The sequence below is a fragment of the Nycticebus coucang genome, chromosome 17 (genome assembly GCF_027406575.1).
Source record: "Nycticebus coucang isolate mNycCou1 chromosome 17, mNycCou1.pri, whole genome shotgun sequence".
NCBI classification, from domain to species: domain Eukaryota; kingdom Metazoa; phylum Chordata; class Mammalia; order Primates; family Lorisidae; genus Nycticebus; species Nycticebus coucang.
Genome location: NC_069796.1, coordinates 74,628,781 through 74,641,708, shown reverse-complemented (window position 1 = coordinate 74,641,708; position 12,928 = coordinate 74,628,781). Strand labels below are relative to the sequence as shown.

The 12,928-nt window shown below is 37.6% G+C and overlaps 1 protein-coding gene and 1 pseudogene across 1 annotated transcript in view; both read right to left on the bottom strand.

Moving 5' to 3' along the window:
* Positions 1 to 383: 383 nt before the first annotated feature.
* On the bottom strand, positions 384 to 866 carry LOC128569198 (histone H3.3A-like; annotated as a pseudogene).
* A 9,046-nt stretch (positions 867 to 9,912) lies between these two features.
* GABRP (gamma-aminobutyric acid type A receptor subunit pi) overlaps positions 9,913 to 12,928 on the bottom strand; it is a 44,718-nt gene continuing 41,702 nt past the window's right edge. The window contains exon 10 of the mRNA XM_053566574.1: positions 9,913 to 10,013. Within this exon, the coding sequence (XP_053422549.1) occupies positions 10,008 to 10,013 (6 nt within the window). The 3' untranslated portion in view covers positions 9,913 to 10,007. The remainder of the gene's footprint in view (positions 10,014 to 12,928) is intronic.

The window sequence follows — 12,928 nt, the reverse complement described above, 5'->3', positions numbered from 1 at the left end:
ACAGCCCCAATTGTTAAACACTTGGATCAAGTCATAACCAGTTTTATTGCAAAAGGACCCTGTACACATTTATCAATTCTAGTACCTTAATAGCTACCCAACAAGTCATTAACATACAGAAACATGCATCATGAGAAGCAAAAATATCACCCATCCCTTCTGCATATTAGCAACTTGTCGCTCCTGAGCAACAATGCTCACATCACTGAGGTCTGTGAACAGTCACTTTTCGCATTCCTCCTGAGTGAAAGATGGAATGACTTAAGTACAAATGCAACATATTATAAACAATTTCTTACAAAAAAAGTCACGAATTAAACCAAAGTATTTTACAGAATTACAAAACACCATAAAAATTGCCTTCACTTAAGCTCTCTCTCCCCTTACCGGCGAGCCAACTGGATGTCTTTGGGCATGATGGTGACTCTCTTAGCGTGGATGGCACACAGATTAGTATCTTCAAACAAACCCACCAGGTACACTTCTCTAGCCTCCTGAAGCGCACCAATGGCCGCACTCTGAAACCTCAAGTCGGTTTTGAAATCCTGGGCGATCTCCCTCACCAACCTCTGGAAAGGCAGCTTGCGAATGAGCAGCTCAGTCGATTCCAGATAACGACGAATCTCTCTGAGCGCCACGGTGCTGGGCCTGCAGCGATGAGGTTTCTTCACCCCGCCGGTAGAGGGAGCGCTTTTCCGGGCAGCTTTCGTGGCCAGCTGTTTGCGGGGGGGCTTTCCCACCAGGGGATTTACGAGCGGTCTGCTTGGTTCGAGCCATTTTCTTTTACCCAACGCCGAAGTTTTAGGCCACTTGTCAGAGCACCGCGCCGCTTCTGGTGCCCAATGAAGAGCGGCAGTCGCCGAGCAAAGAAATGATGCTTTCCCAACGACCCACCAAACCACTCTGTGCTCCAATACCTACCATTTATTGAGTGCTTAGTCTGGGCAATGAAATGTTCTAGGTGATTGACATATATTCATTATTCAACAATTCTGAGATATCTCTGAGAAGGAGAGGAAACAAGATCAAAGAGGTAAAATAATTTGCTCATAGTCTATTTCATTCTAAGGCATCTCATGCTATTTGCTTCTTTAACTATACCAGCAATTGTCAAATTTTAGAGGGAATTGAGGCCATCTGGAATAGTTATTTTAACCTGCAGATTCATGAGGCTTGTCTTCTGAATGCTGACCGTGTTTTGGTGGGCACTTGAGCTCGGAAACTGATCTTTTCACCACGTGACAAGAGGATCCCGGTCAGGTGCAGTGGCTCACACCTGTAATCCTAGCTCTTTGGGAGGCTGAGGCAGGAGGATCTCTTGAGGCCCTGGCTCAAGACCAGAGTGAGCAGCTAAGCAAGACTCTGTCCCTATGTAATATAAAAATATTAGCCAGGTGGTATGGTCCTAGCTATTTTGGAGGCTGAAGCAGGACTGCTTGAGCCCTAGTGTTGGAGGTTGCAAGCAGGCTAAGATGATGCTACTGCACTCTAGCCTGGGCAACAGATCAAGATGACCTAGCCTAAAAAAAAAAAGAAAGAAAAAAGTTTCTGTGACCCGTGGTCTTTGAGCTACACTTTGCAGTTTGAGAAACACTGCACTAGAGCAGCCTAATAACTCCCTTTCATCCTTTCTCCCTGTCACCACTTACAGACGTCCAGATCCTACTGGTGAAACCATACATACACAATTATATTGTAAGTCTTCCATCACCTCGATATGGAAGGTATTACTAAATTGCAGGACATGATTATAATAGAAACATTTTAATATTTCAAACTTGTATTATAAAATGTGATCTGGGAAAGATAAGGTATTAAACTCATCAATAAATACATTGAGTGCCTCTGTACCCTGTGCAAACAATTCGTGTACCTGAATTGAAATACTTTCATCACTAGAAAGGAATGTTTTGTCAGCCTTTTCCTTCCATTCTAGATGTAGTATTGGATAGGCTGAAGCTTCACAACCAAAATGACATTATTTCTAGTGAAATTCTCCGTATGCTCACCAGGCAGAGAAATAACAGGAGCTATAAGAAAAAATAAGTGAGAAACATGTGTCAAAAACGGCTCCAGTGACCAAAGAAATATTTCTGGAAATAACTTGTGCATATGTAAATGCAATTGGCACAAATAATTGGGGGATTTTTTTCAGTAATGACATAATCAGTAGACCTTTAGCCAAAACTTCTATAAAAATATATTTGATATTTATACAGCATAGAAAGGAGAGTCTAACAACAAAGAAATTTTGCATTATAAAGTTATTCAGAGATGCCTTTTACCTAATTGAACATGGACTATGTAGAATGGGAAAAAGTTTTATTAAAATTTCCAAAAGACCTGGTGAAAAAGCTATGAAGAGTGTGATACACAGCTGGGTAGGTGATATTAAGGAGGAGGCAAAGTAGGAAAATGATGTGGCAAAAAGGAATAATATAACTGTTAAGGTACTTGTATCTAAAAAATATGAAGAACTATTACAATTCAATAAAGAGACAAATAACCCAATTAAAAATGGACAAAGGATCTGAGTAGACATTCCACCACATACAATATACAGATGGCCAATAAACATGTGAAAAGATACTCAACTTCCTGAGTCATCTGAGAATGGCAAATAAAAACCACAAACAGATCTTATTTCACGCATATGGGGAAGGCTTCAATGAAAAAAAACAGATGATAATGAGGGCTAATCAGGACATGGAAACTTCACACACCACTGGTAAGAATATAAAATGTTCTATTCTTCATATGAAAGTGTGAGTGATTGTAAATTGGTTTCATAATAGTGCTGAGTTCATTGGATATTTTTTTCTCTATTCTTGTGATACTTTACTAAGTAGGATATTTTCCAGCTCCATCCATGTAAAAAGAGATAAAGTCTCCATCTTTTTTAAGGCTGCGTAATATTCCATGGTGTACATATACCACAATTTATTAATCCATTCATGGGTCAATGGGCACTTGGGCTTCTTCCATGACTTGGCTATTATGAATTGAGCTGCAGTGAACAATCTGGTACAAATATCTTTGTTATAAAGTGATTTTTGGTCTTTTGGATATACACCTAATAGAGGAATTGCAGGATCAAACGACAGGTATACTTTTAGATCCCTGAGTATTCTCCATACTTCTTTCCAACACAACTATGGCCCAAGATGAAGGCCGGAGGTGGAAGGGGAATGGGGAGGTCAGATTGAGGGACAGTGAATGGTGGGATCACACCTATGGTGCATAATGCAAGGGTATATGTCAGATCTATTAGTATAGAGTATAAGTGTCCTAACACAATAATTAAGTAAACAAGATGAGGTACATATTAACCAGTGTGATGTATTTCCTATTTCTATATGAAATCAGCACATTGTATCCCATAAATGCATTAATGTATACATGATCTATGTGTTTATGATTTAATAAAAAATATATAAAATGTTGCAGATGGAAAACCGTCTGGAAGTTTTTAAATGGTTAAACAAAGAGTCACCATATGATGAAGCAATTCTATCCATACATGTATACCTAAGAGAAATGAAAACATGTCCACACAAAAACTTGTACAAAAATTTTTATAGCAGCATTATTCCTAGCAGCCAAAAAGTGGAAAGAACCCAAATGGCCATCAACTAATGTATGAATCAATAAAGTGTGGTATGCCCATTCAATACAATATGATTCAGCAACAAAAAGAAGGAAGTACTAGCATGTGCTACAACATGCATGAACCTTGAAAACATTATGTTCCATAGGAAGTCAGTCACAAAGGAGCATATATTATATGATCTTATTTATATGAAATGTTCAGAATAGGAAAACCTATATATAGAGAAAGTAGATTAGTGATTGTCTAGGCCTGGCATGACAGGAGGACTTGGGGGGGTGGGGGTGGCTACTGGAAGTTAGGTTTCTGTGGAGGGTAATAAAAATATTCTAAAATTGATTGTGGTGATAAATGTGAAACTCTGTGAATATACTGAAAGTCATTGCATTGTACCCTATAATAGGTGACTTGTATGGCATGTGTATTATACCTCAATATAGCTGTTAACAAAAAGGGACAATATAAAAATATAAATGATGTTCTTAATAATATATGAGATTAAAATAGTCATTATCCTTGGATCTTATTTTCACTGTGTAGATGAGAGAAAGAAAAAAAATTTTTTTAAATACTTATGTACCAAGCTTTGTGCAATTCTTATTTAACACTACTAGCTGGCAAGGTAGTTATTTCCTAATTTTACTGATGACTTCAAAGAAGTTAAGCACCTTGCCCCAGGTTAGTCTTATCCTTAAACGACAGAGCCCAGATTTAAATGAGGTTTGTCTGTCTACAAAGTGAATAGTTTTTTCTATTACAACATTTGGTCTCTGTCTTATAACTAGCATTATAATTTTATTTTGATAATGGAGTTAAATCTAAAACAGACCCTTTATTCAGAAATGAAATTTAACAAAAAGTACAGTGAATTACATTTCAGTATTATTTTTACTTAAACACACACACACACACACACACAAATTCCCTAAAAGTCTACCAGTTGCTCAGAGGACATTTTTAGCAGATGTCCTCAAACTTTTTAAACAGGGGGCCAGTTCACTGTCCCTCAGACTGTTGGAGGGCCAGCCTATAGTTAAAAAAAAAAAACCTATGAACAAATTTCTATGCACACTGCACATATCTTATTTTGAAGTAAAAAAACAAAACGATAACAAATACAATCACACCGCCTCATGTGGCCCGTGGGCCGCAGTGTGAGGACCCCTGATTTAGAGAATAAAATTAAAAATAAAATTAAAAATATAAGCATATGCATATACCTAGCATTTGCTTACATATTAAGATATCTTTTTGAAAAATAATATAATACCATTGTTACATAGCTCAGTTTTACCTTAAGTGATACAAATTCTTGGAACAATAAAGCCATCTTTAATCCAGATATGTGAATTATCTTACTCACTTTTGAAGCTATTTATTTGTTGTAGTCTATACATCAATTGATACAAACATCATGTAATTATTTTGGACTGATGGTAGATAGATTTTATAAATTTTATGTCCCATAGCTTCTATTTCTTAACTTTTTTTTTTCACTAGTAGTCATCTCAGAAAATCAGAATAGGCCATCAGTCAATTCAATTTAATAGTGAAGTAATATTTCTTTTTGTCTTAGGAAAGCAGGAATGTCAATGCCAAGGGCACCAAATCAAAACTGAGAAATCACATGAATTCCCCTTTTCAAGGGCAAAACTACTGTATGTGGCCCTTGAAAATATTAAGTTGTCCACATTCAATCAAAAATAAATGAGATAAGAAATAAAGCAAAAAGGGGACTGCTGTTAAATTGTTGCTTGTCAACATTAGGGAGTACATTTTATAACAAGAAAATCATAAAGAGTATAGATAACAGCTTAGCTGTCCTTAACCACCATTTTTTTTTGTTTGTTTGTTTTAGCTAGTGCTAAAGGCTCCTAATATTTGGAAGTATTTTTCACTTTTTGTTCTTCCTCATTTGGGGGTGTTTTTGATTGCTAACAATAGTAGCTTTCTAGGGGGCTTAAATAAATCAAATCTATTTGTTTTTATCCAGAATTTCCCACAGATCAATTACTGTGTTCTTGGCTAAAAATTACTCTAATACTCTAATATTGATGGTTCGAGCCAATGTCACATATTAATCAGTGAGACTGGCCCTTTAACTTCCTTGTGTATTATAAACTTAATATACTCACAATAACCTGTGCTAAAATCACTCATGATAAATCTACCTGTCTTGCCCACAAAAGGTCTTGCGGACTTTCCATGGCTCCAGCATGGTCAAAGTTCAAACTCAATCCATCATATTATCTGCCAAAACCCCAAAGAAAATTATATACCACAAGAACTTTTAAAAGATACTAGGTCTGATTTATTTAGCTCAAGAACACTGAGTCAGGTTTAAGTAAAAGGCAGCGTTGAAAATATTTGAAAAGATTTTATCTTATTATTGCTGATGAGTGTATGTACATATATATAGCAATATGTTAAAATAATTGTAAATTTTATTCATATGAATGCAAATAAATCATAATTACATTAGCAAATCGGTCATTTTTATAAAGTATATGAATTCAGACCATTATAGAGGCATTAACAAAAATTAACAGAGTAAATGTTATCTATGATTTTGTAACTGTGAATTTTTAAAGGCTTATCACAAGATTCTGAAAGAATCCTACGGATTGAATTTATTTTCTTCTACTTTAACTTCAAATAGTGCTACTGATGTCCATATGGAAATTAGTTTGTGGAGGGGGAGAGTACAAATAAAGATTCGGTACTCCAAAAGTATTGATTTCACCAGTTCTTTAGTCCCATCTTTTCAGCCCAAGAAACAACTGAGAAGTTGTGAATTAATGGTTAACAGTGATGCAGAAGATTCTTAAAACTATTACAGTTTTGGTGACTTTAAAAATGATACTAGAAGAGTCATTCTGAGTTTAAAAATTAAAAAATCAAGTGGACACTCAAAGGAAAAGTTAGTCTTATGAAAAATCACTAATAATAATTATGATGATACCAGGATTTCTGGACTTACCTCAAGTGTCACTGTGGTTCTTTTACTCTGGATAGAACAACTTTTATTTACAACAGAATATATTCATGACAACAGTCTACAGCTGATTGGAGAAATTATTTTGAACTCTTGGATCTTAGGCAAAAATATTCTCTTTGGTAAACTATGTAATTCTCGGGAGTGTTGGATCCCAGCACATCCAGTATTGCAACGTTCTGCAAACCCTGTGCCTCTGTATTTGCAATTCTATTACTGTACTAGAATGGGTTGACATTATTACATTGGGACATTGTTGGTTCCCAAAGTTGGGACATTGATGGTTCAGCTTTATTTCATCCTGTGTATCTGCTTTTTGGAGCTCAAATTTTTACTTGTCAGAAATAAATGTAGCAGAGAAAATTACACCAATGGACTTTTGAAAACTAAATGGAACTGGACCCACACCTTTCACCATTAACCAAGATAGACTCTCACTGGATTAAAGATTTAAACCTAAGACATGAAACTATAAAAATACTAAAGGAGAGTGCAGGGGAAACCCTTGAAGAAATCGGTCTGGGCGAGTATTTTATGAGGAGGACCCCCCCACCCCGGGCAATTGAAGCAGCTTCAAAAATACACTACTGGGACTTGATCAAACTAAAAAGCTTCTGCACAGCCAAGAACACAGTAAGTAAAACAAGCAAACAGCCCTCGGAATGGGAGAAGATATTTGCAGGGTATGTCTCTGACAAAGGTTTAATAACCAGAATCCACAGAGAACTCAAACACATTAGCAAGAAAAGACCAAGGGATCCCGTTGCAGGCTGGGCAAAGGACTTGAAGAGAAACTTCTCTGAAGAAGACAGGCGCACGGCCTTCAGACATATGAAGAAATGCTCATCATCTTTAATCATCAGAGAAATGCAAATCAAAACTACTTTGAGATATCATCTAACTCCAGTGAGACTAGCCTATATCACAAAATCCCAAGACCAGAGATGTTGGCATGGATGCGGAGAAAAGGGAACACTTCTGCACTGCTGGTGGGAATGCAAATTATTACATTCATTTTGGAAAGATATATGGAGAACACTTAGAGATTTAAAAATAGAACTGCCATTCAATCCTGTAATTCCTCTACTGGGCATATACTCAGAAGACCAAAAATCACATCATAACAAAGATATTTGTACCAGAATGTTTATTGCAGCCCAATTCATAATTGCTAAGTCATGGAAAAAGCCCAAGTGCCCATCGATCCACTAATGGATTAATAAATTGTGGTATATGTACACCATGAAATATTATACAGGCTTAAAGAAAGATGGAGACTTTACCTCTTTCATGTCTACATGGATGGAGCTGGAACATATTCTTCTTAGTAAAGTATCTCAAGAATGGAAGAAAAAGTACCCAATGTACTCACCCCTACTATGAAACTAATTTAGGGCTATCACATGAAAGCTGTAATCCAGTTATAACCTAAGAATAGGGAGAAGGGAGAAAGGGAGAGGAGGGAGGGGGGATGTGGGTAGCGGGAGGGGGACCGGTGGGATCACACCTGCGGTGCATCTTACAAGGATATATGTGAAACTTAGTAAATGTAGAATGCAAGTGTCTTAGCCCAATAACTGAAAAACACCAGGAAGGCTATGTCAACCAGTGTGATGAAAATATGTCAAATGGTTTATGAAGCTAGTGTGTGATGCCCCATGATCATATCAATGTACACAGCTATGATTTAATAAAAAAAAAAGAAAACTAAATGAAATGGTCATATCCTAAAATATATGTTCATAATGTGTGCATGTGATAACACAAAGTACGTCTTCACTACTGAGATAGCTGTTGAACTTACTGTATTTCATGAATAGCTATTTCCAGGACTACATTTTGGAATGTTTACTAAGCAATTTATAACTCTGGAGAGCAGGCATGAGGACACTGGGAAATCAATAAGAAATTGGAGCAACCTGTTTTTAAAGAATGAATTATATTAACACAGATTGTCAAATCATCTCTGTGAAAGTTATTGTTGTAATTGTTATATTTTTCTTCATCTTTCCCAATGAGTATGGTAGTTTTATGTTTAAGTTGGCTTTTTTGTCCTATGAAGGACAGAATTGTATTTTGTCTTATTATGGCTCTTTAGTGGACCAAAATAAATGCAAATGGTTTTCCATTAACATAGGAGGTCTTTTGTCCTTATTTATCAAATAATATATATAGATTTGCAATCTATATGCATACGTCACACGGCTCTTTCAAACAATGTAAATTTTAACTTTTCACACCAAAGCTAGAGTTTATCCATTTACGTTTTTGCCGTGTTCATACCTTTTAAAATGTGTTGAGTCCAGCAAAGATATAATTTATATTTATCAAGGTATTTAGCCTTTATTGCTTCTCATTATTTTTAATTCCATCTAAATATCACTAAACAAAAATTAAGTTGATTTTCCACGATAACTGTAGAAGAGAGAGAAAATTCCATTTTTTTTAATTTGGCCGGGGCTGGGTTTAAACCCGCCACCTCCGGCATATGGGACCGGCGCCCTACCCGCTGAGCCACAGGCGCCGCCCGAAAATTCCATTTTTATTATGAAATGAACACAGAAATATTCGCTTCTATTCAGTGAAGTCACATAATTGAACATTATTATTGTTAATTTTTTTATCTTTAAATAGTTTTTCCATGAAGCACCAAATCAAGCCTTGAACAACTAATTCCACATACCTGTGTTTTTCAGATCTGCCAGAGGTCAAATAACCCAGAAATTAAGTCAGATTATGACCACAAAGTAGATATTAGGCTCTTTCATTATTTCAACCCATAAAACGTAAAAGTAGAAAAATATATACAGAGATCTGCGTCATTTATTATTTAACAATGTCCTTGAGTAACACGCAGATCCTGTATTCCCTGAGTCACAAGGTACTTTGTGTCTCATGATACTATTGGTGCTCGTCTGAGAGTTTAGCTCCTTGAACTGGCAGGGATTCTCAGATTTTTCGCCTTTGGACCCACAGTTTCCTGGGTCACACAGAGGCATCATGCCTCAGGGATTCTCCATCTGTCAGCACCTCTGCGTCCAAGACCATGCCAAGTTTGTGCCAGTACTGACCACAGGAATGGCTGTTTCTGTCCCAGTCCCAGGAAGAGAGTACAGAGGGTTGGAACAGAGTTCCCAGTCACATTTTCACAGCCATCACCTCTCCTAAAGGAGCTTATGATGCAAAATGAGGGGATTGGAAACCAGATATGCACATAACAGGGCTGTAAACACCACTGTGCTCACCAGAGGCTTCACCTCCAAGGCTGAATACTCACCTTCGATCTTTGGCTTTAAGCCAAAAGTAAAAATGTCCCCCTTGCTTCTTTTTGTTTTTCCTTCTTTTCCCTCCAAAAATTTTACAAATCTGCCACAGATGATTTCTACCCAATGTTGATATCAGATTTCAAGCCTAGAAAAGATAAATAGGATATTTTAAAATCCACAAATGTTCTTTTGAGATGCCATTTTTGAAAGGACAGCCTTTGGGTTTAAAGCAAACTATACTCTTGACAGCAAAATTGCACTTGTTGCCTCCTCGTTGGTTCTAGAAGCCAAATTCTGACATGGTTATTGTATAAGAATAGAATTGTTTTATGTCACCTAATAGTAAAGCCCAAGTAGTATTTTTTTTTTTTAGAGACAGAGGCTCATTCTGTCGCCCTCTGTAGAGTGCTGTACGTCACAGCTCACAGCAACCTCCAGCTCCTGGGCTCAGGCGATTCTCTTGTCTCAGCCTCCCAAGCAGCTTGGGACCACAGGTGCCTGCCACATTGCCCAGCCATTTTTTGTTGCAGTTTGACCGTGGCCAGGTTTGAACCCACCACCCTTGGTATAGGGGGCTGGCGCCCCACTCACTGATCACAGGCACTGCCACCAAGTAGTATTAAAAAGAAAAATTATGTAAATTATAAATGTTACTATCATGTATGATTTAAAACATTTTTAGTGGATGACTTGCCATTCTTTGTTTTTTTCTCTCTTTTCATCCTTCCTTCATCATAAGACTAACATGTCCAATGCATCTAGGCTACTATTTTATGAAATACTAGAGAGTATTTATGGCCCAGTCTAATCTGCCTCTGTTTGTTTGAGGGTCAAGTGAGGTTCTGGGCCATTATTTAATATACTGTGATTCTAAAATTACTGCTAAAAGATAACAAAGGATAAGCCTTCTGGTTAAACATGGTAAAAGAGTTTTCAAATGTATTGCTATTTATCCCTCAAGCTCCACTAAAATGATACTGAAGGAATCTGAAAAGCACAAACTAACAAGGGCAAAGAGAACAGGAGAGGATTCCAGAGCAAGTGGGGGACTCAACACAATGTTTGGAATCTGGAAAGTACACAAACAGGAACGAATTGACTTAGCACAGCAGAGAGAGAAAGTAGAAACCAAAATATCTGCAGTGCAGGAAGATGACGAGAAGCCAGCCAGATTGTAATGCGGAACTCCTAAATTTCAAGACTCGGAAGCAATATGAGCCTGGAGGCAGGGTTATAGAATGGGGCTGAAGATAAGGGATGTTTTGAGAATTATTATATAGAAAAGTAAGATCCTTTTGCAGGGAGCTCATTTAAAATATAAAGGAAGGAAAAAGCAAAATCAAACTGGGCACAGTGGCTCACAACTATAATCCTAGCACTCTGGGAGGCTGACGTGGGTGGATTGCCTGAGCTCAGGAGTTTAAGACCAGCCTGAGCAAGAGCAAGGGCCTGTCTCTACTAAAGATAGAAAAACTAGACAAGTATTGTGGCAGGCACCTGTAGTCTCAGTCACTTGGCAGGCTGAAGCAAGAGCCTGCCAAGAGCCCAATTCTTCCCTAGAGCCCAAGAATTTGAGGTTGCTGTGAGCTATGATGATGCCAGGGTGATCTACCCAGAGTGACAGAGTGAAACTCTGTCTCAGAAAAAAAAAAAAGAGAAGGAAGGAAGGAAGGAAGGAAGGAAGGAAGGAAGGAAGGAAGGAAGGAAGGAAGGAAGGAAGGAAGGAAGGAAGGAAGGAAATGAGAGAGGGAGGGAAAGAGAGAGAGAGGGAGAGGAGAGGAAGGGAGAGGAGGAGAGGAGAGAATAAGAGAAGAGAAGAGAAGAGAGGAGAAGAGAAATTAAGGCAAGGAGAGTTTAATTTCTTGCAAGATTTGCTTAGTTGTCGCCAAGGATAAGATGCTGGACAAGGAGACTAAGTCACTATACTGAACAGGGAGATCTCAGGCCATTTTCCCTGGGGGGTCCCAGAATGCTGGCAGCCACACACGTTACGAGTAAGAAACTTGGGTTCCTTCTATAGGGAACCTGACCTATCTGGGAGATACTGTATATTAGCTTTGGCTGGTACTCATGTTACTTGGCTAGACAAAAATTTTAAATTAAAAAGGATAGTAACAAAACACAATCTGATAATCATTTACGGCTTGGCTTCAATCTTGGCTCTGCCAATCATCAGCTTGTGATGTTGGGCAATTTCTACAACTCGATCTTAAAATTTCCTTAAAATTGGGAAACTTTTCTCAGGGTTGCAATGAGGATGAAATGAGACACATAGGTAAAAGCTTTGAGGGGATACAGAAGCACTTAATAAATAGCAGAGTTTTTTATTAGTTCATGCTGATCAATAATTACAGTCGAAGTAAGTCCTCTTAGAATAATTGACCTACTCTGGCACAGTAACCTTTGGCTGAATATTACTCTGGGCAAAATATTATATTGGCTTGCTTTATATTCTTGCTAAGTGGCCTAGCTGTTGCCTGAGAAACTGATTTAAACTAGACATATGGATTTCTGTCTAAGTATGATAGATGAGCTAAGATCACAGTGGGAAAAAGAGGGAAACTCAAGGAAGAGGGGTAAAAGGGAATTGATTTTGGTTTCCTTCAAAGGGCTAGAGTCATTTTTCTTAGATTTGTCATCATGTCTTGTTTTATCACTTGAAATCTAGGTGTCAAATACTACTGCGTGGTTCACAAAAGCTGCAGGTTTTATGAAGGAATTTGCAAGGTTCGGAGATAAAGAGAAAAGGAAGAGAAAGTCTTTGAATCCAATTGCTGTCCTGGAGAGGGACAGCTGGCACGGGACAAGGGATGAGGAAGGACATCTGTACAATGAAGTGGATTAGACTTTAAGTATAGAGAGGACACACGTCAAATTTCCCCTAAGTTCTGAATTTTGGTTATTCGGTTTTCTTTGAAATCTCACAACCTCTGTCTTAGCCCAAATAGCTAACTCATAATATGACTACTTATACTCATCATTTGGCAAATGAGAAAAATATAAGCAAAGAGGTTCAGTAATGTGCCCAAGATTGAATTCTTAGCAGGGCCAGGATTTGTA